At 42.9% G+C, this 25411-nt stretch overlaps 4 protein-coding genes and 2 long non-coding RNA genes across 36 annotated transcripts; 4 read left to right on the top strand and 2 right to left on the bottom strand.

Annotated features, from left to right (window-relative positions):
- Window positions 1-1072: 1072 nt before the first annotated feature.
- Window positions 1073-4044, bottom strand: LOC116724150 (perforin-1-like). The gene is made up of 2 exons (XM_032569578.1): window positions 3885-4044; window positions 1073-1643 (listed from the first exon to the last, which is right to left on the bottom strand). Exon 2 carries the CDS (start codon window positions 1630-1632, stop codon window positions 1246-1248), a length of 387 nt encoding a protein of 128 aa, XP_032425469.1. The 5' UTR covers window positions 1633-1643; window positions 3885-4044; the 3' UTR covers window positions 1073-1245.
- A 196-nt stretch (window positions 4045-4240) lies between these two features.
- On the top strand, window positions 4241-8809 carry LOC116724148 (uncharacterized protein DDB_G0283697-like). The gene is made up of 2 exons (XM_032569574.1): window positions 4241-4802; window positions 5691-8809. Exons 1-2 carry the CDS (start codon window positions 4269-4271, stop codon window positions 5877-5879), a joined length of 723 nt encoding a protein of 240 aa, XP_032425465.1. The 5' UTR covers window positions 4241-4268; the 3' UTR covers window positions 5880-8809.
- LOC116724146 (transcription initiation factor TFIID subunit 4-like) lies at window positions 6732-8809 on the top strand. Of its 28 annotated transcripts, XM_032569565.1 has the most exons (4): window positions 6792-7119; window positions 7164-7979; window positions 8052-8095; window positions 8214-8809. In XM_032569565.1, the coding sequence occupies exons 1-4, from the start codon at window positions 6822-6824 to the stop codon at window positions 8271-8273; spliced, it is 1218 nt and encodes a 405-aa protein (XP_032425456.1). In that variant the 5' UTR covers window positions 6792-6821; the 3' UTR covers window positions 8274-8809. The 28 variants fall into 28 exon arrangements, with proteins under 28 accessions (XP_032425455.1, XP_032425440.1, XP_032425456.1 ...); XM_032569556.1 differs by having other exon boundaries at window positions 7164-7449; window positions 7570-8809; XM_032569572.1 differs by lacking the exon at window positions 8052-8095 and having other exon boundaries at window positions 7164-7904.
- Window positions 8810-9247: 438 nt separating this feature from the next.
- thap1 (THAP domain containing, apoptosis associated protein 1) lies at window positions 9248-13087 on the top strand. Of its 4 annotated transcripts, XR_004340111.1 has the most exons (4): window positions 9248-9422; window positions 10454-10646; window positions 10731-11228; window positions 11456-13087. XR_004340111.1 is itself a non-coding variant. In XM_032569575.1 (3 exons), the coding sequence occupies exons 1-3, from the start codon at window positions 9352-9354 to the stop codon at window positions 11106-11108; spliced, it is 642 nt and encodes a 213-aa protein (XP_032425466.1). In that variant the 5' UTR covers window positions 9248-9351; the 3' UTR covers window positions 11109-11250. The 4 variants fall into 4 exon arrangements, 3 of the variants coding, with proteins under 3 accessions (XP_032425466.1, XP_032425467.1, XP_032425468.1); XM_032569575.1 differs by lacking the exon at window positions 11456-13087 and having other exon boundaries at window positions 10731-11250; XM_032569576.1 differs by lacking the exons at window positions 9248-9422; window positions 11456-13087 and adding an exon at window positions 9432-9564 and having other exon boundaries at window positions 10735-11250.
- LOC116724152 (uncharacterized) lies at window positions 11253-24105 on the bottom strand. Its single transcript, XR_004340113.1, has 4 exons — window positions 23574-24105; window positions 23109-23184; window positions 13628-13785; window positions 11253-11594 (listed from the first exon to the last, which is right to left on the bottom strand). It is a non-coding gene; the product is annotated as an uncharacterized LOC116724152 (long non-coding RNA).
- LOC116724151 (uncharacterized) lies at window positions 17853-22114 on the top strand. Its single transcript, XR_004340112.1, has 2 exons — window positions 17853-19889; window positions 20218-22114. It is a non-coding gene; the product is annotated as an uncharacterized LOC116724151 (long non-coding RNA).
- Window positions 24106-25411: the final 1306 nt, after the last annotated feature.

The following is a 25411-nucleotide window of genomic DNA, read 5'->3' as shown; positions in this document are numbered from 1 at the left end:
CATTTATTTTTTTTTGTACAGAGGAAAAAGAGAGTGGGAAAGAAAATGTATAATAAATAGATGTAAACAACATGACAAAGTAAAAGATAAAAACTATAACTATTGATTTCTAAATCTTGTTGAAAGTTGAGTCGGATTGATTAAACCTCGTTTTTAATATCAGGCTTAAGACTCAAAAATTGTAAATGAGTAATAGTTGTAATGTACTAGTATTGTTGTGGCTTGTTTATTGTTGCCATAGCAACTGCCTACCAAGATGGCTGTCAGTTAAAACAAAGAAAGTTGTAATCTATATTTTCAGTTTGTTTTTGTTAGCTTTTTAAAGGCACCATGTAGTTCTTATTATAAATATTTTTTCTCCATTAATTCCCATTTTTACTTTTATCAGCAGAAATGTTTCAGTGTTTATTTGTTACCTGTGTTACCTCCTGAAAATGGCGTTAGCTACAGTTTATTAGCTCTAGCTAGCTTAGTGAACAAGCAGACCACCAGCTAATCACGTTAGCATGTTTCAGTAGATATCTTGTGTCTAACGGTTCATGGAAAGTTTGAGGAGTTTAGCTGAAACCAAACGTTTTGTGTTTTGAGAAACTCCTGCAACATTAGCCATGACTTATTATGTTTTGTTTATAGATTATAATCCACTATAATCTACCTGCTTCATCGGGCCAGCAAGGTGAAAAATATAACAAAGATATACAATTTCTGAGGTAAATATTAGTTTGTTCATGTCACAGAACAAAACTTAGTAATTACAGCATTTAAACCTGATTGAAGTCATTGGGTTTGTCTTTTTCTGCCAGGGTATGTAAACTTCTGAACTTCACACTTCGCTGGTAAAGAAGAAGCTTGTTCAGGTCGGAGGACCCAGGAAGCAATCGTCTTTCGAAAGGTGAGCTGCAGGAAAGCTGAGGAGGTTTTGGTACCTGAATAGGACGCCCCGCCCCCCGTCACGGTTGCTTAGAGACGGTTGCTATGCAGCCACGGTGAGCTGCTATCAACCCGCGTCTTTTAATGTTCCTGTTGGAAATATTTTCTATTTCATCTCCAACAAGGAAGAAGACTCAATACATTTTGGTTTAATACGTTTATTTCTTACTTTCAGCTCAGACATTTGAATATTTTGATCCTTTTAGTTTTCATAATTGATCTGAAACTTGATACAATCATTCATGTTTCCTAAACATATGCAGTGATGTAAAACTTATTTCTGCCACACAATGAAGCAGGACAGCAAAACTCCGCTCAACTGAAGCTGTAGGTTAAATACAAGGTTCCTCCTTTGCTCAGATTGCACCGGGCGCTGTAGGCTCCCCTCTTGATCTTAGTTGTGCAACTTCCCAGAAAATCATCGAAGACAACGTCCTTGTCGTAAACTCTGACCGTCAGGCTGCCACCCACCATGGCACTGTAGTAATTAAACCTCTGTGACCAGGAAGGATTTCGATTGCTCTTCACCAAAGACGTTTGACCCATAATCCTGGATCCATAGTAGACTTTCACGTAGCTGTCCGGTTTGCTGTACTTGTCAGGCCGCAGATTTTGGGCCCTGATGTTGCTGACGCTCAGGTATGAGTGAGCCAGGCTCACACAGCAGAGCAGCAGGACGATGAGAGGAAGGCTGGAGGCCATGACTCAGGAAGCTGCAGACACAACACAACTTCAGATTATCATCAGGGTTTGAGTTGTTTCTGATGGAAACACCATCTGACCCACTGCTGCTGCTCTGACACTGAACTGTTCAAACTCCCTCTGGCTTTCAGTTCCTTTCCTCTGTAAGACTAAACTACTCCATCAGGATGAAACCCTTAAAGGAGGGATGGACCTGTGTTAACAACACGAAGCAGGCTAACACATCAAAAAGCAACAACAGTAAAGCCGTTCATCACTTCTGGAAACTAAGGAAGAGAATAGTCAATGAAATGAGAAAGAAGTTTTACCTGTACAGGTGATCAGAGATCTGACCTCCTTCTGCTCTGGTTCCTCCTTATAAAGACCAGAGCAGAGGAGGAGACTCACTCACCTCTGATTTTACTTTATTACTTTATTGTTGTTGTGTTCAGAGAAGGCATTGATACTTTATCACTTTGACAAAACAGAACCTTCAATGAAACATTAACTGCTGCTAAACATCCAGTTTTTGTTTTCTAGGAAATCTTTATTATTTTATAACAGAGCTGACATGAAGAACTCTGGTTTACCAGTCAAACCTGGAACCGGGGATAATGTTTGCTCACCTGTCCAGGTGCCACATCAAATCAGAACATTGAACATGGATCCAGGGGCGTGCAGAGACATTTTGGGGCCTGAAGCCTCACAAGCAGGGAGAAAATTCGCCTTGTGCAGCGTGTGGAACTGCAGCTGCCTTAGTGGTGTGATAAATATTCAGACAAAGTTTGAACATCATGTTTAAGATCAATAGTCAGACATGGTCTGATGCAGGATGCTGACAAAAAACTTGCAGCAAAAAACCAAAACGAGGTCAGTGCAGGTCTGACGTAAACAACAAGGTAAAGTTTAAACTACAAGGTCAAAGAGTCAATTATGAGGGCAGTAAATTTAATCCCAGTTTACAATAAATCAGGAACAAAAGGCCTGATGAATCTTTTTTACTGCATAGATACTGGAACCAGTTCTCCATTTCCTTGTGGTTTTACTGGCAGCACTGTAAACATGAAGGTGGAATAGATAAAGATGTTTGATTAAATGAAATAAAAACAGTCCAGATCATCCTTCAGTTCAAATGACTGTCAGTAAACTGATGTACGGAAACACATTATATGATAAATAAATCATTTATTATTGCAACAGGACCAGTAGGCATGCAGAAAAACAAAAACAGAATACAGAAAAAGATGAATGTTTTCATTAATAACTGCTAAGTAACTGAATTAATATTTAATAAACAAACACCAAAAGTATTCACAACTTTTTCCTGAAGTTCAGGAAGAGAATGAAAACGATTAAATCTGCTCCAATATTTATTCATTTCAATCTAACAGTTTTTGCTTCAACTCATCCTGTGAAAATAACTATAAACTTTTACTGATGGTGTTAAAAATCTCCAAAAACCATTCATTTATTGTGTTATAATTAGTTTGATCTGATATGAAAGAAGTAAAAGTTTTCACCAAACTATGGGGTCACTGAAGAAAAGAGCAAATTTCAGTAAAGTACTACAAAAACTATTAAATTTCTTAGTTTCAAAAGTTAAAGTTTTTCCACTGTTATAGCCATAAAGTCAACATCTATGTTTGTAAAAACTTAGTGCAGATGTAAAGAAAAAGTCAATGGCTTCCTGCAGACAGAACCAATAATAAATGTTCATTTGTTTCCATGTTTATGTTGCACATGTAGCTGTTATTAACTTATAAATTTAATCTGTTTTAACCCTTATAAGGTCCAGTTCTGGAATATTACTACATTTAAAACACAAAGAAATGTACAAATGTTGACTTTTCTTGTTTACTTTTTATCCATATTCATTGAACCTTATTGTTCAGTCTTGGAATGCTATTGGATTAAAACTGTGCATAGAAGTTTCCCCTTTGCTAAGAAATATTTATTCATTGTACCAGATTATTCAAAAGAAGTCAATAAAATGTACAATGCTTGTACAAAATGCAAACTTTTATGTTATATTTAAATTAACATTTTCATAAACTCTTATGAACCCTTCCAAAAAATCTAAAAAACATATTTTCATCTCTGAAAAAAACCTGTAAAACTCCTACAGGTTGAGCGCATTTATTTATGTTTTTCTGTTTAAATAATCTAATTACATGTTATATTATTTTAATAATCTCATTAGTTGGGTAAATGTTGCGAACAGTAGTAAAAGTAAACATGTGAATGTGAACTTGGGCCTGATCGGAACCGCTTACAGAGCTGATTGAGTCTGGCTGCTGGGACGGTTCTGGTAGTTTCCCGGACTGGCCTGTGGGGGCGCTGTTGTTCCGCGCAGCATAGATCCAGCGGGAGAAGAAGGATCAGAAGCTACAACAATAATCCAGGTAAACGCAGCTCCGCAGGGGGAAATCTGAGAAAAAACGGAGGATTAAGGAGAAAATTCCCGGTGTCAGGATTACAGAAGAAGGATTAGGAGAAGAAAAGTGGGAATAATCGTTCCTGGAGGTTAATCTGGGCGCCATGTTGTTTATTTTTCCAGATGTTTTGATGCGCAGACTGTAGCTTGTTTTTGACCCCCGGCGCTGTTTTTGTTATTTTTGATTAGTTTTCGTGGCTGAGCTCCAGCAGCAGCAGCGGACATGGAGAGCCTCTACAAGCGGAAAATGTTCGCCTCCATGAGGAAGACCAAGGTGGCCGCCTCCAAGAAGCGCCAGATCGGCCTTCCCGCCTCCATCCTGGACGACAGCGATGAAGGCTCGTTCTCCTCCTCCTCCTCCGGGTCCCAGTCGGACTTCCAGAGCTCCCCGGAGGAGGACAGCGAGCAGGCGGACCGGGACTGGAGCGAGTCCGGCGGGAGCTCCAGCGACGACAGCCGCTCGGTGAGCCGCAGGAAGCGCTCCTTCCTGGGGGGCGATGACAGCTCCTCTTCCTCCAGCCCCGGCGGAGAGGACGATGAAGAGGAGGAGGCCCGGAGCCAGCCGAAGAGGAGCAGCCAGCCGCGGAAGAGGAGCCGGCTGCAGAGGCAGGAGGAGTCGGACTCGGAGCAGACGGAGGAGAAGCGGAAGGAGGAGGCGGAGAAGGAGAAGCGGAGGCAGCGGCACAACAAGCTGCTGGCGCTGTCCCGGAGGATGAAGGCCCGCGTGCCCAACAGGAGGCGGAACCGGGTCAAGCAGGTACCCCACAGCACCATGCTGCCACCGCCAGGCTGCAGCGAGTCATGTCGAACCACCCAGGTCCAGTTAAAGTCCACCAGCTCAACAAACTGTTGATGTTTGTGATGGTAGGACTTACAGATGGTTGCCATGGAAACTGGTTGAGACCCAATCAGGCTCCTTCGCTTCCTTAGTCCTCACTGTGAGGCGGCCATGTTGACTGGATGGAGGGATGCAAAGATCCATCCATCCATGTGTGACGTCATATTCATTCCCCGGAAACAGGAAGTTCTGGTTTACCAAAATAAAGTTCCTAAGCAGTCAGAAAACTTAAAATAAAACAAATAATTTCAGAAATGTGCAACATCCATCCATCCATCCATCCATCCATCCATCCAACTGTTCACTCATCCATCCATCCATCCATCCATCCATCCATCCATCCATCCATCCATCCATCCAACTGTTCACTCATCCATCCAGACATTTGCCATTTCCTTAAAACTTCTCAAACTGGAATTAGAAAAATAAATTTGCTTAATGGAATCACAGATTTAGAAAACTCAGTTTCTCAATAAAAACGATAGCGCAGGATTTTTATGACTCACTCATATTCAAACATTTAAGCATATTTAAAGTTTCTTATTTTATAGAAATAGGAAACATTTGCAACATTTGCAATATTGTATTTTTTAGAAATTAGCGTAATATTAAAGTTTTGACCTCATTTGTAACGTAAACACAGCGACTGAGGTTCTGCTGATGGAGCTTTACGCCTCCTTACCAGCAGGGGGCAGAAGGTGTTACAGCATCAGCTCATATTTTTATCATTTATTAATGAAGATCAGACATCTTGAACCAGAACCGGGTGAGGAACCGGTACTGACCGGAAACCTTCTGTGTTTTCAGGGCTCTGACGACGAGGACGAGTCCAAAGACGGCGAGGACAAAAATGGTGGAGACAAGAACGGCAGGGAAAAGAACGGCGGGGACAGACATGGAGACGAGGCGGAGCAGAAGGGTGGAGATGAGGGGACGAAGGACGAAGAGGAGGAGGAGGAGGAAGAGGAGGAGGACAAAGAGGATGAGAAGGAGTAGCCGGTCCCGGGTCCGAACGTCGGAACCAAAAACTCAAACTGTCGCTTTCTTCTTCTCTGTTTTTCCTCCTGCAGTCGACGAGCCGGACCTTCACGACGGTTGCTATGGAAACGGACCCAGACAGGAAGAGGATGTTGAACGAGTCGGTTCTGATGAAGATCTGATCGGAACAGGACCGATCTGGGTCGGAGGGCGGAGCAGCTCAGCGGCGGAGCTTCATCGCCGTGACTACACTTCCCATGATGCTTTGCGTGACAGAGTCCCGGCCTCCAGGGGATGGACCGGGACTCCAGAACCGTTTCGGGGTTCTGACCCGTTTAGGAAATGCTCTCCAGGCTTTTTGGACTCATTTGATCCAGAATCGCAGAACCGGACCTGGTTCCAGACCAGGAACCAGAACCAGACCTGGTTCTGTCTGACCGGGTCATGTGTACATAAACCCGACTTCCTGTTCCTTTAATCAAACTGCAGCTCTGAAGGTTTCTGTCTCGGTTCTGTTGAAACCATATTTTAGCCCGGTCCAGTTCTGCAGAACCTCGGTACCAGTATTTTGACCGATCTGAATTCAGTTTTTATTTGCAGAAGGTTTTCCAGCCCTCTGAGGTCAAGAGGTCATGACCCCAGAGATGTTCCGACAGATTAATTTCTGCGTTTAGCTAGCGACTTCCTGGTTGGAGCTCTCATCCAATCAGGATGCATTGTTTAAAGTGGGAGGAGTTAAAATATGAATTAATGAATCGTTGATGACATCACAGAAGGTTTGAGCCTCAGCTGGCGGCTCAGTCAGCTACATGAACAGATGTTTATAACCAGCTAACCTGAGTTTTTATGATTAGTCAGCATTTATCAGCATCCTGTGACCTTTAACCCTGAAGCCTCCTCATCATCACCGGCACTGTGAAGGTATCACTTCCCATTCTTAGGGTTTCTACAAACATAATTATGGAAACATTACTTCAGTTCACTCATGGGTTGCAGTGTTGCCCCCTGCAGGCCAGATGGTGTTGCCCCCTGCAGGCCAGATGGTGTTGCCCCCTGCAGGGTGGGCGGTGTTGCCCCCTGCAGGACGGGCGGTGTTGCCCCCTGCAGGGCAGGCTGTATTGCCCCCTGCAGGGTGGCAGTGTTGCCCCCTGCAGGGCAGGCGGTATTGCCCCCTGCAGGCTGGGCGGCGTTGCCCCCTGCAGGGCAGGGGGTATTGCCCCCTGCAGGGCAGGCGGTATTGCCCCCTGCAGGACGGGCGGTATTGCCCCCTGCAGGGTGGCAGTGTTGCCCCCTGCAGGGCAGGCGGTATTGCCCCCTGCAGGACGGGCGGTATTGCCCCCTGCAGGCTGGGTGGTGTTGCCCCCTGCAGGCTGGGCGGTGTTGCCCCCTGCAGGCTGGGCGGTGTTGCCCCCTGCAGGGCAGGCGGGCGGTGTTGCCCCCTGCAGGGCGGGCGGGGTTGCCCCCTGCAGGACGGGCGGTGTTGCCCCCTGCAGGGCAGGCTGTATTGCCCCCTGCAGGGTGGCAGTGTTGCCCCCTGCAGGGCAGGCAGTATTGCCCCCTGCAGGCTGGGCGGCGTTGCCCCCTGCAGGCTGGGCGGTATTGCCCCCTGCAGGACGGGCGGGATTGCCCCCTGCAGGCTGGGCGGTATTGCCCCCTGCAGGACGGGCGGTGTTGCCCCCTGCAGGGCAGGCTGTATTGCCCCCTGCAGGGTGGCAGTGTTGCCCCCTGCAGGGCAGGCAGTATTGCCCCCTGCAGGCTGGGCGGCGTTGCCCCCTGCAGGCTGGGCGGTATTGCCCCCTGCAGGACGGGCGGGATTGCCCCCTGCAGGGCAGGCGGTATTGCCCCCTGCAGGCTGGGCGGCGTTGCCCCCTGCAGGGCAGGCGGTATTGCCCCCTGCAGGCTGGGCGGTATTGCCCCCTGCAGGACGGGCGGGATTGCCCCCTGCAGGGCAGGCGGTATTGCCCCCTGCAGGCTGGGCGGTATTGCCCCCTGCAGGCTGGGCGGCGTTGCCCCCTGCAGGACGGGCGGCGTTGCCCCCTGCAGGCTGGGCGGTGTTGCCCCCTGCAGGCTGGGCGGTGTTGCCCCCTGCAGGGTGGCAGTGTTGCCCCCTGCAGGGCAGGCAGTATTGCCCCCTGCAGGCTGGGCGGCGTTGCCCCCTGCAGGGCAGGCGGTATTGCCCCCTGCAGGCTGGGCGGCGTTGCCCCCTGCAGGACGGGCGGCGTTGCCCCCTGCAGGTTGGCGGTGTTGCCCCCTGCAGGACAGGCAGTGTTGCCCCCTGCAGGGTGGCGGTGTTGCCCCCTGCAGACTGGGCGGCGTTGCCCCCTGCAGACTGGGCGGTGTTGCCCCCTGCAGGCTGGGCGGCGCATTGCAGTTTTAAACTCCCTCATGTTTCTGTCGGCTGGAACCATCTGAGAAAAACCTAAAGGTGGAATGTGAAGATCTTCTGTCGCGTTTTAAAGGTGGAATATAAAGTTTTAAACATTTTAGTGATTCTGCCTGCAGGACGTCGGATCAGATCCGATCAGCTGCAGGAAGTAAAGAAGGAATCTTTTAAAAAGAGCAAAACTGAGTCATTTAAGGCAGAATCCTAAAAGGACTTAAAGCAAATGGGTCGGATCCTGTTTGGTTCTGCTGCTTCTAACGCTTCTAATTTCATATCAGCATTAATAACTAATGTAAATACATCTGAAATACACTCTGTACCGTTCTGTTGGTTTTTGCAGCGCTGCGTTTGTGAGCTCGTTTAAAAACTTTACAAATCACGTCCCATACTCCTCGATTTTTCTTCTCAGTTTCTGATGTTTCAGTTTGGAGATTCATCACAGCTGGGGTCCGTCTACGGAAGCTCTTAGGGACAAACTCACCGAAACAGTTTCTACGCAGGATGTAAGCGAGTTTACGCTGGTTTTCAGTGTTTCTGTTGCTTAATAAAAACGCTTCACACCGAACCACACTGCTCTGTTTTTATTCTCTGTTTTAAAAACAGAGGCCTTTTCAGATTGTTGCAGCACTGACTGCTTCTGGAGCTGCTTCCTGCCCACAGCAGCAACATCCACATTGTCTCTATGAAGATACTTGGATGATGGGAGTCATTAAACTTAATTTCTCTCTGGGATAAATAATATTCTTATGAATTGAATTAATACAACTGTCTTTTATAGAACTGCTTTATTGTTTAGTTGACCGTCTGTTTTATTGGATTAGATTTGTTAGAAATTGTCTCACAGAAAAGATAAATATCGGAAAAACAATTAAAATTAGTAACATTTGGTCTTAGTGTGGATGAAATATTTATTAAAGTCATAAGAAAGCTTCAAAAAGTCCTTGTTCTGTGTGGAGAAGTCTCCGTCAATCACATGTAAGAACGGAGGTCAGGTGACCGGACCTTGGCCGCCATCTTTGTTACTGGCGGTGAAGCCTTGTTTGGATAGTGAAGGGGGAGAGCAGCGAAGTTTAACCCGGGAGAAGTAGCTGCTGTTTGGGCTGAAACATGGTCCAGACGTGCTCAGCGTACGGCTGTAAGAACCGGTACCACAAAGACAAGGACATCTCATTCCACAAGTAAGCGGACCGGAACCAGGTCCGAGCGCCGGGAGTCGTTAGCTGCTATCGCTATAGCCGATAGAAACCTGCGGCCACCCCCTTAAATCTTCTCGCGCTTCTATACGGCTTGTTACGGTGTAGTGGAGGCGGCAACTTCATGGTGTGTTCAATTACACCTCGTAATGTAAAACTCATGTTTAGATTACGAGTCAATAATCAGATAACTATAGGACGCTTCAAGCTTTGGTCATTTTGTTTAGTTAATTTTGTTTCTGAGCTCTTAAAAAGTTAAAGATGTTGATAATGGTTGATTGAATTTGATAACTTTATCGGTAAGTCAGTATAGAGAATGTATTTTACGAGGCGTAAACGCATCCCAAGTTAGGTTTTTTTGTTTATTTTGACACTGAGCCGTAAAACTCAGTGTAGATGGCCTACAGATTTTTTAAAATTAATTTGTCTGTTTTACCGTATTTAAAGATAATGAGCCACTTTTAATTAAATCTGTGTTACTCACACCTATCAAACCGGAAATGTGTTGTTTATCATTTAGTAGAGAGTACTTGAAACACCGTTTGGTGTTTATATAAAGTATTTACTCCATGTGACAGTGTAATGACACCGAGACATTTACTTTTTAGAGGTAAAATAAAAAACACCTCAATGTGGCTGCGGTCTGAAAACAGCAGCACTACAAAACGTCAAAGTCGGTTTAAAATGCAGCTTGTGACTCAAAGTATTTATTTTATTCGTAAAAGATGAAAATAGGGTTATTTTACACTATATAGACAATTATTAGGCTTACAATTCTTATTTTTGAGGATTATTTTTTATTAATGAACATTTCCAGAGCTCTCAGTTAATCCAAAGTGTTAATAAATCTAAATATGAATGTTTAAGTTAAAGTGAGGGAAATATTGTGTGAAAAACACATAATATTCTATCCTGCGTTTAGAATTATAAACAACTTTCCAATAAACGTTTCTGACAATTAAAACAGTGACAGTCAGTGACCAACATGGCCGCCCTTCCTGTCTGGGCCTGCTCAGGTTTCCTCTGGCGCGGCCGGACGTCTGCAGGAAGTGGGTGGCGGCGATGAGGAGGAGCAACTTCAAGCCCACCAAGTACAGCAACATTTGCTCCCAGCACTTCAGCCAGGACTGCTTCAAGAGGGAATGCAACAACCGGGTCCTGAAGGACAACGCCGTGCCCTCACTGTTCGGCTTCGGCCTCAGCATGAAGGTCAGAGGTCACACGGGCCGGTGCTCTGTCTGATCATCCATCTCAACGTCCCTCCGTCTCTTTCTGTCTGTTTTTCTCCTGCAGTCAGAATCTCTAGAGAACCCGTTCTCCTCAGAGATCGACTTCCCGCTCTCCCTGCCGGTGACCTCTGACCCTACGCCGGCGGAGGAGGCCGGCGGCGGCCCGGCGGACGGCCGCAGCGACCCGGCGGCGGTGAGCGGCGACCATAACTACACGGCGGAGGACTCAGCGCAGCAGAAGCGGCGCATGGAGCAGCTGGAGGAGCAGCTGGAGCTGCTGCGGCGCAAACTGAAGACGGCGCAGCAGAAAGTCCGCCGGCAGCAGCGGCAGCTCAAGAGGCTGAGGGCGGGGCGGGGGGCGCGGGCCGGGCGTGGGCCGCCCGCCGCCCGCTACGTGGTCGTACCCAAACACCTCTACCACACCCTGAAGGGGGTCCAATGACCAGAACCAGAACCAGGATTCCCTCTGACCAGCCGGACGGTTTGTTGGACCTCAGGAACGTGGACGATCAGCAGCAGTGGGGCCTCCTGCACAACCAGCAGCTGCTTTATGTAAAATAATGTAAATAAATGAGGGATTTGAAGATGAGTTTATGGTTTTTATTCAGGCAGAACTCCAGAATCATCCAGACCTCCAAATCTTTTTTTAATTTGGGGCAATTTAAAAGGGGGGCTGAATAAACATGCACACCACACTTTTCAGATTTCCATTCACTAAATGTTTTGGTTGAAACGTCGTTGTTGGGTGTGAACTCTTCTGAAAGTTTTTACCTGTTTCTGTGTTTAAAGTTTCTAGGAAAGTAAGTGCACCCTGAGGACTTCATCATCATCATCATCATCATCATCCTCATCATCATCATCATCATCCTCCTCCTCCTCCTCCTCATGGGTTCAGTGGCTCGCCCGGCCAGCAGGTGGCAGCAGAGAGCTGTGAGTCAACGAGTCATGCATGAAACACAAACTGGTTTATTCTACAGATTTCTCCTTTAATGGAGGATAAAACCTGATGGAGGGAAGAGCTGGAAGGATTCACAAAATATGTCAGGAAAAAAGGCTAATTATTATTATTATTTTATTTATTTTCTAAGTCTGACCAAATTTTATTTTTCTATTAACATTAAAAGTTAAACAAAAAGTCCAGATTTTAGTTTTAAATGTTTAGTTTTTCCTGATGGAGGGGATTTAAAAATGACTGTGAAAAATTTATCATTTATGTTTTTCAATTAAATATTTCTGACTATAAAAATATTTATTTAATTTCTACAGCAAAACAACAAAGTGGAAAATACCTGGGCCTTTTTTATTAGAAGTGAAAAAATCTCGTGATTTTTGAAAGATTTTTTCTCCCCGTTTGATTTTTGATCTTAAGCAAGAAAAAAAAAAGAAGATAATTTTTTATTAATATCTTTTTCTTGTGTTGGATAAGATTAAAAAAACTGAATTTATTGATTTATTTGTGAATTTCCCTTCAGGATTTTTTCTTTTCCACTTTGTTGGTTGTTTTTGTTTTAGCGCGGCGCTAAAAATGCCAAGGTCACGGGTTCAACCCCCAAACTGGCCAATTCAAATCTAAAGTCTTCAGAAAATGAACACGTCAAAATAAAAAAGGCTGGAAAATAAACCACTGTGCATGTTGATTTTGGACAAACATTAGAGTAGTAGAAACCCTGGTCCTCCAGACTCACCGCCCTGCAGGGTTTAGGTGTTTCCTTGCTTCAGTCCAGCTGATTTCAATTGATGACGGATTAACAGGCGTTTGTTGAACTGCAGTCAGTTGAATCAGGAACATTAAAACAGGGAAACCTCTGAAACATGGAGGACTGTGGGCCTTGAGGACCAGGGTTGGAAAACACTGAGAAAGTGAACATTTCCTATGAAAAGCTGAATGCTTTTGGTGAAAATGGCAAAAGTGTTTGAAGCCGACAGCTGAAGATTTACAGAAAGGTAAGAAATAGTCCATGCAGTGTGAAGAACCCAGGTAAAAGCTAAAACTAGCTAAAATACTAATGATAGCATCGAGGCTACCACTAGCATGCTGGGTTACAGTAAAATATTCCATATTTTAAAAAAAAACTCACGTAAAGCCTAAAATTTGAAAAGGACAGAAACGTTCTCCGGATCCTTCTGATAAAACCGGAGGGTGAATTAAATCCAACATCATATTTCAACATTTGTTTGGAGGCATCGTTTAGCACGGTGGCTATAAAAAACACGCTGCATGCAGCACGAGAAGAGAAACTTCAAAAGCTCAAATTATTCCCAGCTGTTAAACAGCATAACAGCTGTTAGACTGCCCAACTTCAAAATGGCCGCTGCCTCGTTTCCTCCATGACAGCCAGAAACATCCACTGTGAAACACGGCGGACATTTTATATTGTAATTCTCAGTTCTGCCACAGGATGGAGCGGTTTCCCCATTTCTGTGAAAAAATGAATAAAAAGCTGAATATTATAAAAAGTATGAAGGTTATGAAAACCAACAGATGAATAGTATAAAAGTTGAATGGTGAAAATAGCAACTGGCAGAAAATCCTGACTGTAGACTGGGAGGAATGGTCCTGGTTCTGTTACTGGTCCTGGTTCTGTTACTGGTTTTGGCTCTGGTTCTGTTCCTGGTTCTGGTTTTGGTTCTGGTTCTGTTCCTGGCTTTGGCTCTGGTTTGGTTCTGTTACTGGTCCTGGTTTTGGCTCTGGTTCTGTTACTGGTCCTGGTTTTGGCTCTGGTTCTGTTCCTGGTTCTGGTTTTGGCTCTGGTTCTGGTCCAAACCGACCCAGCAGACAGAACCGGTCTCTGTGCGTCACTGTGAGTCGTCGGTCGTCACGGTGACGCACGGCGGGCGGAGGCCGTCTGACATCAGCCTCCTGCGGGGTTAAAGGGCGTCGCCATGACACGCAGTAACAACAGGCTGTCACCTCGGCGGTGTCGGAGAGGCCCGGCCGGGGCGGTTCTGGTTCTGACTCACGTCTGCGTCTGGTTCTGTCGTCATGGGAACGCCTCTGAGCTGAGACGATTCCCTCCCTCCAGAAAACGTCCAGCAGCCGGCCGGCCGGTTTGGGACGAACCGGGTTCTGAACCAAACGTTCATTTATTCCAGTCTGATTAATGACCCAAACTTTATTTCTGTTAATTAATAAAAACACAATTATTAGATTATTTCATCACTCATAAAACATGAAGTTAAAGAAACGGCTTCTGTTTGCTGCTGCTTTACTAACTTCCTGTGGCAGCTGGCTGTGCTACCATGCTAACACTATCTAGCATTTTTATTTTTAATATTTTTTCTTTTCTTATAAAACAAACATAATTATAAATATTTTACTGTTAAAATGTCATAATTTAAAAATCGTCATTTTAAAAGTTTTCTGTACATAATGTGACTTTATGAAGAGAAAATCAACAGAAAATATTCTGGAAATAAAAATACAAACGTGTCCACCTTTATGCTAATGCTATATTAGCATATGATGTGGAGTAAAGCACCGTTTTTAAATTGGTCCTGTTAAAGATCCAAGTTTTTACTCTTAAAGATCCAACCGTGTAGAACCCAGCAGGTTGGAGTCGGAGCGGTGAGCTTCCTGACTCACCGCGCGTCGCGCTACATCTGGAAGCTAACGATAATCTGAAGCTTCAGACGGTGGAGCGAATCAAGGCGGGATTAACGGCAGCCGCCCGTAAACAAACACGCATCGTTTTCTCAGGTTTGTCAGCTTTACTTCATTAATCTGCAAACAGTCAGGCTGAGGATGAGGAAGATGAAGGTGGCTCTGGAGTCTGCAGGCTTCAGCTGCTGATGGAGGCTGACAGGAAGCTGACAGGAAGCTGACAGGAAGCTGACATGCTGCTGCTAATATTTCACAATAAGAGTCCTTCAGAAACCTTTACAGATTTTAGATTGTTTACGAACAAATCTTGTTCTGCACAGTGGTGCAGTGGTTGGGTTGCTAGGTAACGGATGGAATTCTGCGGGGGTTGCTAGGTAACAGGCGGAACTCTGCTGGGGTTGCTAGGTAACAGTTACATTCTGGAGGTTCTTAAGAAGATCATTTTCCAGAAACCAAAAAACTGAACTTATTACCGAAGCCCAGCTGGGTGTTTAGTTTTTCAGCAGGTTTTTAGACGCATCAGAAACCAAAACGTATAAAAACATCCAAACTGAATTTCCTACAACAGGTTCCCTTTAAAGTTAAATCTGGTGAACCACAGACGGTTCCTGGTCCTCTGAGCTGCTGAGGCTCCAGGCGAGTCAGGATGTCCAGACTGCTGGTTCAGTCATGACTTCATGTAGATGGAAGATAAATGTTTCATTAATGTTTAATGTTTGAAAGGTCATGTGTTCGGTGACCTTCTGGTTCCTCTTCCATCTGCAGGTTCAGGATTCGTGGTGCATTCAGGAATAACTGGAAACTACATTTTCACTAAACTTCTTTTGGTCGAACAGAAAAAATCCAGGAAAATGAAAGAAAAATGTTGTTAAAGGCTTTTCTGGTGAAAGTTAAAACTAAAAGTTAAAGTTCAGTGTTAGTTTATTCTTCACACGATGAAAACAAAGGAAGAAAGAAAGATTATTTACTTTTATGAAAGAAAGAATATTTAGAATGTCTTACAGCTCCAGTGCTAATCTTTACAAAATTTCATATTTTGTAAATTTTGTATTAGTATTTTTCACAAAGTTGAACATTTTTGACTTTAGGAAATTTTCTGACTTTCAAAAGTCAAATTTTTCCTTTTCCAGCCTTTTTCTGAGATTAAAGTCAAATCTTCAACTCTTGGAGTTCAGAAAATTTAAATTTTTTTCTAGAACATTTCTCTGATTTTTCCCATCCTGTGATTTTCCGTGATATTCCACCGATTATCCTGATCACCCTGATCACCCTGATCACCCTGACCCTGTTAACGAGCCTCCTGCCCGCCGCTCGCCGCCCGCCGCTTGCCGCTCGCCGCCTCGCTGCAGCCTGACAGACGGACTGAGAGGGAAAAAGTCCCTGCAGCTGCTGCTGCATGAAATCAGAGGAATTTCTGCCGCTGCCTCTTTGTGTTCACGCTGCTGCAGAGGAAGCTGAGCGGAAACGGATCACATCTGATCAGAGTTCAGGCGACGCTCACGTTCACGCAGCCATAGACTAATGGCATCCGGCTAAAAATAATAATAATAACAACCATAATGCCTCATGGTGAGTCTGCAGCTGCTGGCCTACATCCGCACCGAGCCGAGAGTTCACCGTCTGAATATGAGGGTCAGAGGGCAAAATATGGTTTAATTTGACTATTTTTATTAATTAAAAGAATGAAACTGCATTTAGTTATTACATTTATTTTCCTTATAAGATACAATCAGTTTTTATTTATTGTTGGAAAAATATCTGCAGCATGTCTTTAAGTTATGTCAGGTTTTCTGCAGGTGAAGAAGCCTCATGATTCACTGTAAAAACAGGATGTTTGGTTTTATTAATAATTATTATGTTTTGTGTTTTTAATGGTTACTGCAGTTTTTCCTTGAACTCAGTTTGGTTCGTTGCTCACAAGCTTTTTGCACGTCTCTGTTTGTTTGGGCCACCGGGTCGTCGGAGGGTTATCGCTCCCTGCCACGCATCGCCATGGTAACCGGTGCTGGAAACCTGACCTGCTCTGCAGTAAACAGAAAAACCAGATGAAGACGATAAATGAGCCAATCATCCTGAAATCCAAACATTTCCTGGAAAAACTCGACAGGAGGAAAAACTCTGGGTTCATAGATGAGATTGAGATGTTTTGTTTATGGAATCTATTTCTAATTTAATTATTCATAATAAGACACAACAATCAAAACAAGGCCACAAATAAAATGGATTACAATGTTTCTGTAAACTTGCTCTTGAAAATATTAATCAGAATCTTTTAAATTTATTAATTGATAATTGATAAATTTTTTTGCTGCTTCAGGATGCAGAATGTAATTTATAAAAATATTATTTTACATATTTGTTGAAACTGTCTCCATGTTGTGACAGTTTCCTATGAGACAATAATCTATGAAAAATCGATCTGCTCCATTTTCTCCCTGTGTTAAGTAGAAACAACCAATCAGAGCCAGGGGGCGGGGCCTAGCGCCGTCAATCACGCCTGAGTGTTTCTCCCTGTCAGACACTGATGCTGGCGGATAAACGGTTTCCCTGTAACAGTGAGTTGTTTGTCCACCATTAACCATTAGGTTGATTGACAGCGCTAAGCCCCGCCTCCTGGCTCTGATTGGCTCTTTATGAAAGTCACACCCTGTCACTTTAAAAGAGGGAAAGTAAAAAAGAAGAAACAAAAAAATCTGACCTTTGACATTTATTTTTACCAAATGATTGGAGGAAAAATGAAAGTTCTTCTTCATCTCAGTTCTGGAGTCAGAACCTCCGGAGCCAGAACTCATCTGGACCTGCATGGTTACTGGTTCCAGTTGGTGTTCCTGCTGGTTCTGCTGGTTTCCAGGAGTTTCCAGCCGGTTCTGTAGTTTCAGTCGAGCGTCTGCAGATTGATCACTCCGGTTTGTGTTTAACCTACTTAGGCAGAGCGCGGCGCGCTAAGCCGAGCCCCCTGCAGGATTTAACATTTCCAACTGTCAGGACGAATTAACCGGCACTAATTCCACTTTCATCCGTGGCTGCGCGGCGCGGCGCGGCGAAGCGAAGCGCAGTGACTCACCACGACGAGCAGGAAGCTCAGATTCTTTTCAGCATCCATGTTGATTAGACTCTGATCTGGTCCTGGGGCTTCAGGCAGGAAATAAAGCATCAGGGTCGGATTTACTGAACAATTATTTCAGAAAAAGATATTATTAGATCATTTTAAGAGAAAAAAATCTATAATTTATTCTAAACTGATCAGAAAATGTATTTTTCTTTCTTAAAAAACTTAATATCATGTATGTTTTTACATTAATTTAATTTAGTTTCTTTCCATTATTCTGTTATTTCCATTATTCTGGGATTTTGTTAAAATGTTTAATAGTTGCAGATCTGTAATTAATTAAACCCAATTAATAAAATCACAACATTTTCAATTCAAAAACATTTTAGCTCCTAAATTATTGAACAAACAAACTTAATAAACAGCAACGATGTTTTTTTTTTTTTAATCTGTTTTTTATTTTCTTCAACCAAGAAATGTGGATTTTGGTCGCTAACGTTAGCATTAGCTGCTACAAGGTTAGCATTGAGATGCTATTTTGAGCTAGCATAGCTTCGTTGATAGGCTAACTCCTAACAGCAACTCGAACACAACAACAATCGTTTCCGGCGTCCAATCAGATCGTTCAGAACTAAAACAAGTAATGAACATGTTTGTATGAGCTGCAGACATCCCAACGGCTTTCAGGGAAACGTTACCGGCTCCCTTTAATTAAAGCCAATTACGCCCCACAAAAAGCCTTTTCATTAGTTTTATGTTTTATTCTAATTAATGAGATCCTGGAAAATTCAACTTATCACTTCTGGCTCAACGGCCTCAGAAATCTGAAGGAGCCAAAACGTTTTGTTCCTGGACGAACCGGGTTGAGGCAGAACGCTGAAAACAAACCGATTCAACCGAGATCATGGAGGTTATACCTGCAGACAGACAGACACAGAGACAGACAGACAGAAACAGAGACAGACAGACAGACAGACAGACAGACAGAAACAGAAACAGACAGACAGACAGACAGACAGACAGAAACAGAGACAGACAGACAGACGATCCTGGACGAGTCCAGCCCATCTGACCCGGATAATATTCTCTTTTTCATTAAATCTGAGCTCAACTTTCAACTCTTCTGACTGAAAATGTGTTTTTTTATAAATAGGTGAAAAATGAAAGACTTGAACTTTGAGGATTTTCTGTTTTAGCTCCTTTAGCTTCGACAGATTTCAGCTCCACCCAGAAACACGGAGAGGAGAAATATTAAGTTTCAGACCAAAATGAAACAGCAAAAGCTGTTTAATTACAGACACAAACACGGCCGAGAATTATAGAGCAGCGTGAAGAGGATTAATTACAGCTATAAGACCTGCAGCTAATGTTCAGAGCGACGCTAATGCTAATGACAGGAGAGGCTCCCCTGCAGCTTTAACTCACTGACCTTCACTCACCTGCAGAAATGCAACCAGCTAATAATCCACTGGATGTTTTATGGATCTGTTAGGAAGTAAAATGTTGGAATATTGTTTAAAATAAAAGATTTAATAAATATAAAAGGCATTTGGCCTTATTAATAAAGTGAGATATCATGAACCAACTAATAAACTCAAAGTTATATCTGCAGATTTAAAGACATTGTTTGTACTAAAATACTCTAAATAATGTATAAAGAGATGAACACAAGTTTTCCTTCTGGAATTCAGAAATGACTTAAAGGTTAGAAAAGTTAGAATAGATACACAAAACCTGTTTATTACATTTTTATATCAAATCTTTTTTTGTCTATTTTAGCTCCTTCAGATGTTTTAGTTTTCTGTTGAGTTTTAAAGATGTAGCAGCTGATATTACTGTGCAGATGTATAAATGTGTTGTTTATCCATAACTGTGTCATATTTAAATAATTCTCTGATCATGTTTAATAATGTGACCAGTTTGTTTCTTCATGAACAGGACAAGTTATCAGTTTCTATTAAAAATAGTATTTTATGTTAATTTCTTTTCTGTAATGTTGTAAGTTTACCAAACTAAAGTTAATCTAAATGTGAGGTGAGTTTCTTTTTCTCTGTCCAGTTTTATGCTGACGTGTTTTTCCAGTCCAGTCGTTGTGATGGGATCTAACTGGAAACCAGTTGTTGGTGCTGGGAGATAATAAATAGTCTGCAGGATTTCATGGCCTGTCAGTTTGTGCTACAGTAACATCAGGACTGAAGGGAAACGGCGCCGTTAACGAGGCAGAGTAACGGCTGATTGGACGCCCGCCGCCGGACCGCCGTCCGTCATCCTGACGGGCCGTCCGGGGGCCGGCGCCGCGGCCCCGTCAGGTTCCCCACTATTTTAGTCCCACTGTGGACGTGTTCCTGTCAGGAGGAAGGGCCGCTCGTCTTCATCAGCCGCAGGACAGAAACCTGTCAGCAGGAACTCAAACCGTCCAGAACAGCCAGAACGGACCAGTTAAAGCCCAACGCACCAGTTCATCCAGGAAGTGAAACGATTTATCCAGGAAAGCAGCTGATTGGACCAGAGGAGAAAAACGTGTTGAGTTGTTTTCTTTCAGGTTCAGGATGAAATCTGTTCGGTTTATTCAGGTAAAAATATTTTAATAATTCAAATATTAAACTGGGTTTAATATATCGATTAATTACTGGGATCAATAAATAAGATCAGCAGCTTCAACATCATGTAAGTATTGATTTCAGATCAGTTTCCATATCCTGACTGCTGCTGTTTAATAAAGGCTGAATCGATTAATCGATTCAATCGATTAATCGATTCAATCGATTAATCGATTCAATCGATTAATCGTTAATTTAGTAACTAAGTCATTTGATGAAAGAGCAACAATGAAGTAAAAACTGGTCAAATATTTTTAAACATTTTGTGTTTAAAACAAAAACATTGTTTATTTTTACCCAGAATTCATCTGGTGGCTTTAAAATCAGCAGCCTGGGATCAACGCGTCCATTTTTACAGTGCAGAGAGTCACAGTGATAACGCAGCATCACACACCCACATGCAGCCCGGTGTGTGTGTGTGTGTGTGTCATCGGCCAGCGTAGCCGGCAGGAGAAGGCAGCTGTCTGACCACATCTACACACACTGCATGAGAAGGTGCTCACACACACACATTCTCTCTCTCTCTCACACACACACACACATTCTCTCTCTCTCACACACACACACACATTCTCTCTCTCTCTCTCACACACACACACTCTGAGCTGCATGTGAGCCGTTCATCTGCATGAGGGAAGTCGAGGCAAAAACCGGTGAACCAGTCAGGATCCTCCGTTCATTAACCCTCATTAAGCAGGCAGTGAGTGTGTGTGTGTGTGTGTGTGGGTGTGGGTGTGTGTTTGTGTGTGTGTTCAGAGTTAACAGACCGGTACGTCACACAGAGTTTGTTTATCATAAATATCATCACTTTGGTAACAATACCTGTAAATATTTCATTAATCTCTAAAACCTTTAATGAAAAATTACAGTCAGTTATAAATAAAAGAGTAAAAATGGTAAAAATGTGATTCTAGAACTGAATGTTTAATAAAAGCTTCTGATAAAATCAGAGAGAAAACAAGAAACATTTTGTGTAAATTCAGGAAGAAAGTTTTTCACTAAAACAAAAAAACATTTTCTGATGCAAAGCGTTAAAATTAGAACGTTTTTATAATCTAACTTTCTGATTTTTACATCATTATAAAGGTAAAACTTTCTCTCCAATAATCCACAAACATAAAAAGGTTTCAGAAGGTTTCAGTAAAAACGATCTCTGTGCCTTACCAGAGCCACCAGTCTGTGTCTGTGCCTCTGGTAAGGCAGTAACATGTTCGTTAAATATGTTTAGAAAACCTGAACTGGATCATTCTGGTGAAATCATGGATTTATTGGGACCAAATTATTTGGAAAGTTCAGCTACATTTTAATAATCTGTTCAGAATTTATTAAATAGATCCAGTCTGACAACATGAAGTAGGCAAGACAAACTTTACCTAGCAACAAGAAAAATATGTTTTCTTTTTCATAACACAAACTCACTAATAAACAACTTCAAGATAATTTGACATCGTTCTCTTGGAGTTTGTCTGAACAGTCTTTACATTATTATTGTTGTTAATAAATGGTGTTTATGTTATTAGTGTTGCTGTTTCTTTCAGGCCTTAAATAGAAACAGAAAACGTGACGAACCATCGAAACGTTGATTTTTAATGCTGAAGAGCTGCAGACGTGCTGCAGACGTGCTGCAGACGTGCTGCAGACGTGCTGCAGACGTGCTGCAGACGTGCTGCAGACGTGCAGCTCTGACCGGTCAGCGCCGCGTCTGCATCGGCTTTATGTAACCGCAGTCTGAGCTCATTAGACACAAACTGAAACAAACGATGACTAAATGCAGGCAGACGGAGTCCAGTCGGGTCAGGAACCAGGTCACAAAGTTTGTTTCTCTGTCAGATCAGTTCAAGTTCACTCAGCTGCAGCCTGGTCAGAACCAGAGTTCAGACTTCAGTTGTTTTATTTAAATGAAGGTTGAATCTTTAGAACGAAGGACCTGAGTTCAGGATCAGACCAGGTTGATGCGACGCGTCGCTCTGTTTTGTTTTACGCCAACATTCATGCGACAGGAAGTGCGGCGAAGTTCTGCTGGTGTCGTGTGAGTTGGACCTGAATGCTTCACATCCTCACCGCCGTCCAGCATCAGGAACCGCCAGGCAGAAAAACACGACGGAGGAAAATGAAGATTTAAGCAGCGTGGCTCGTCAAAATAAAAGCTTCTGCCTCATAATTCTTATAAGACCTACAATAAATAACACATTTATTTATATTATGTTGGAATTAAAATTAAGTTTTAATAATACTATAATGATTTAATATTGTTTTAGTTTATTAAGCCCTTTCTCTGTTGCTAAGTCTCTCTGGACGGGTAATACCTGGTCCGGTTCTGACCCAGCTGTGTGTTCCTCACTATGTGGGAAAGAGGGAAAGTAGGCGGAGCTACAGGCTAACTGGCTCTAGCTAATGCTGTTAGCTTCTGCTACTGGTGTTAGCTCCATTAGCGGGAGCGAACTGTGCTAGCTCCTGCTAATGGAGCTAGCTAAATGCTAACATAGTAAACAGTAGATCACAAACTGATCATGTTTGTTCATTTCCACAGAAATCTTGTAGTTCATGAAAACTTTGAGGAAGTTTGATTTAATCCAGACGTTTTGTGGGCTTTGTGTTAGCCTTGTGTTAGCTTATCGTTAGCCTTGTGTTAGCTTATCGTTAGCCTTGCGTTAGCTTATCGTTAGCCTTGAAAACTGTGGAGCCACCAAAAGATGGATGGATGATGGATGATGGATGGATGATGGATGGATGGATGGATGATGGATGGATGGATGGATGATGGATGGATGATGGATGGATGGATGGATGGATGGATGGATGGATGGATGATGGATGGATGGATGGATGATGGATGGATGATGGATGGATGGATGGATGATGGATGGATGGATGATGGATGGATGATGGATGGATGATGGATGGATGGATGGATGATGGATGGATGGATGATGGATGGATGGATGATGGATGGATGATGGATGGATGGATGATGGATGGATGATGGATGGATGGATGGATGATGGATGGATGATTGATGGATGGATGGATGATGGATGGATGATGGATGGATGTGGTATCGGCTGATGCTGGTTCAGAGTTTTCTACTCAGGCCTTCAACGTTTCAACTGCATCCAGAAATAAACTTTTATTTATCCGTGAGACTCGGCTCAGACCCAAACAACCCAAAGGCTTCTGGGAAACGTAGTTTACCTGAAACCAGGACGTGAAGCGTCGAGGTAACCGAGTTTGTTTCCAAGTCTCTGTGAGTCCGATCAGAAAAAAAAACCTGGTGAGAAAGAGTCAGAATCTCACTTTACTGACATTTAAATCAGGTACATCACACACACACACACACACACACACACTCATGCTCACTGAGTACTTGACGGTTTATGGTGAGTCAGCGTATCTGTGGGTGGAGCATCTGAGTCACCCTGAAACAACTCCAGAGCCAATAATACATTCCTCCATCCTTCATCCTTCATCCCTCTCTCCCTCTCTCCTTCTCTCTCCCTCTCTCTCTCTCTCCCTCTCTCTCTCTCTCCCTCTCTTCCTCTCTCCCTCTCTCCAACCTTCACCATAAAATCGATCTTTAAAACGTTTCTTCTCCACATGTGAAGCTGGATTTACTCAGAAGTGGATCAGCTGATCAGAGGAATCTGACGGTGATCAAACCTGCAGCTGCAGCAGATGTAGCGCCGCCCGGCTCCACTTTCTGCTCCTTCATCTGGTTCTGGTTTCTCCTCTGCGTCTCCACGGCAACGCCAAACCAAAACTACAAACAAAGACGCAGCTGAAAAGTTTAAGTGTGTGTGTGTGTGTGTTTATGTAACCTGCAGAAATGGTTGGAGTCAGCCACCAACATCAACAGAGAGGGGAGGGAAAACGGACCAATCAGAGCGTCTGCTGAGGAGCGAGGCCCCGCCCACTAATCACAAAACGTTAAAAAGTTTTTTAAGTGCAAAGTGGAAAAAGCCTCAACAGTTTGTTGTTTCTTTATTTCTGTTTTTTTCCTGGGAAAAGGTTCAAAGTTTCCTCTGAACCTGGAAAATCCTGCAAAACCTGGAAACTAAAAACAAAAACTTCAAGATGGAGATGAAAATATGTTTTCAGACGTTTCTGTAAACTTTTATGAAATTTAACATGACTTTATAAAATTGCAGATGTAATTTCTAGACTTCAGAATGAAAACATTTAGTTTGTAAAAACTGGCAGCAATAATTCAGGTTATTTAGTCATAAGAGGAAAAATGGAAGTTATTCATTCATTCATTCATCCATTCATTCATTCATTCATCCATCCATTCATTCATTCATTCTTTCATTCATTCATTCATTCATTCATTCATTCATTCATTCATTCATTCATCCATTCATTCATTCATTCATTCATCCATTCATTCATTCATTCATTCATTCATTCATTCATTCATCCATTCATTCATTCATTCATTCATTCATTCATTATTAATGTCACAGTTTCAAACTAAATATTTAGTTTGAATCAAAATATTTAACTAGTTTGGAGGTAAATATTAGCAAGCTAAATATTCAGTTTGCAAGCAATAATTTTAACTAGCTAACTAATTAGTTTGTTTACTAACTAAATACTAAAAACCTAAATAGTTAGCAGGCAAATATTTTTGCTCACTACAAATTTAGTGAAATATTTAGCTTTCTAGCTAACGATTTATTCCTGGAAGTAAAATTTTACTCACTAAATACGTAGCATCAAGCTAAATAATTAGCTTGCTAACTGTTTAATTTGCAACTGTAACATTTATAATGAATGAATGTGACTTTAAGAAATTACAGTTTTCTCTTTAATGACTAAATAACCCAAATTATTGCTCTTAACGTGTCAATTTACAGTTTAACAGTCTGGGATTGTACAGCAGGTAATCTGGGATTATCAGGCAGCAGGCTTCGTTTTTAAAGGTTTTTGAAGGTTTTTAAAGGTTTTTGAAGGTTTTTAAAGGTTTCTGAAGGTTTTTAAAGGTTTTTGAAGGTTTTTAAAGGTTTTTGAAGGTTTTTAAAGGTTTTTGAAGGTTTTTCTAAGGATTATTTTTGCTGCTTTCCTTTATTTGACAGGAAAGTTGGTTGTGAAAAATGGAAATAATCTTTTTAAAATATAAACTGGTGTTGAATGAGTTCATGTGAAGGCAGATTTAATTTGATGAGTCTGAGGTGAATGTCTCTGCGGCTCAGTGAGGGGGCGGAGCCTCTGCGGCCTCAGGTGAAGCTCATGAATATTTAATGAGTTGATTTTCCTCCAGGTTTGAAGCGCTGCAGAGCAGAAGCTGAAACTAATCTGATTTATCTGCAGATATTTAATCCATCCTGACGATTCAACCTAAATATTTCTCTACGGTTCAGTTTCACAGGAAACCCGACCGACCCGGTTCAGGACGGGACGTTCTGCTCGGCCATCTTAGTTCTGGACCCACACAGAGGAGAAAACGTTTCCCTCCAAAATTCAGTTCATCTTCGCTGCTTCCAGCAGATACAGAGCAG

Source organism: Xiphophorus hellerii, chromosome 8 (assembly GCF_003331165.1).
Source record: "Xiphophorus hellerii strain 12219 chromosome 8, Xiphophorus_hellerii-4.1, whole genome shotgun sequence".
NCBI lineage: Eukaryota > Metazoa > Chordata > Actinopteri > Cyprinodontiformes > Poeciliidae > Xiphophorus > Xiphophorus hellerii.
Note: the sequence above shows the minus strand (reverse complement) of the source record. Positions and strands in the feature narration are given on the sequence as shown.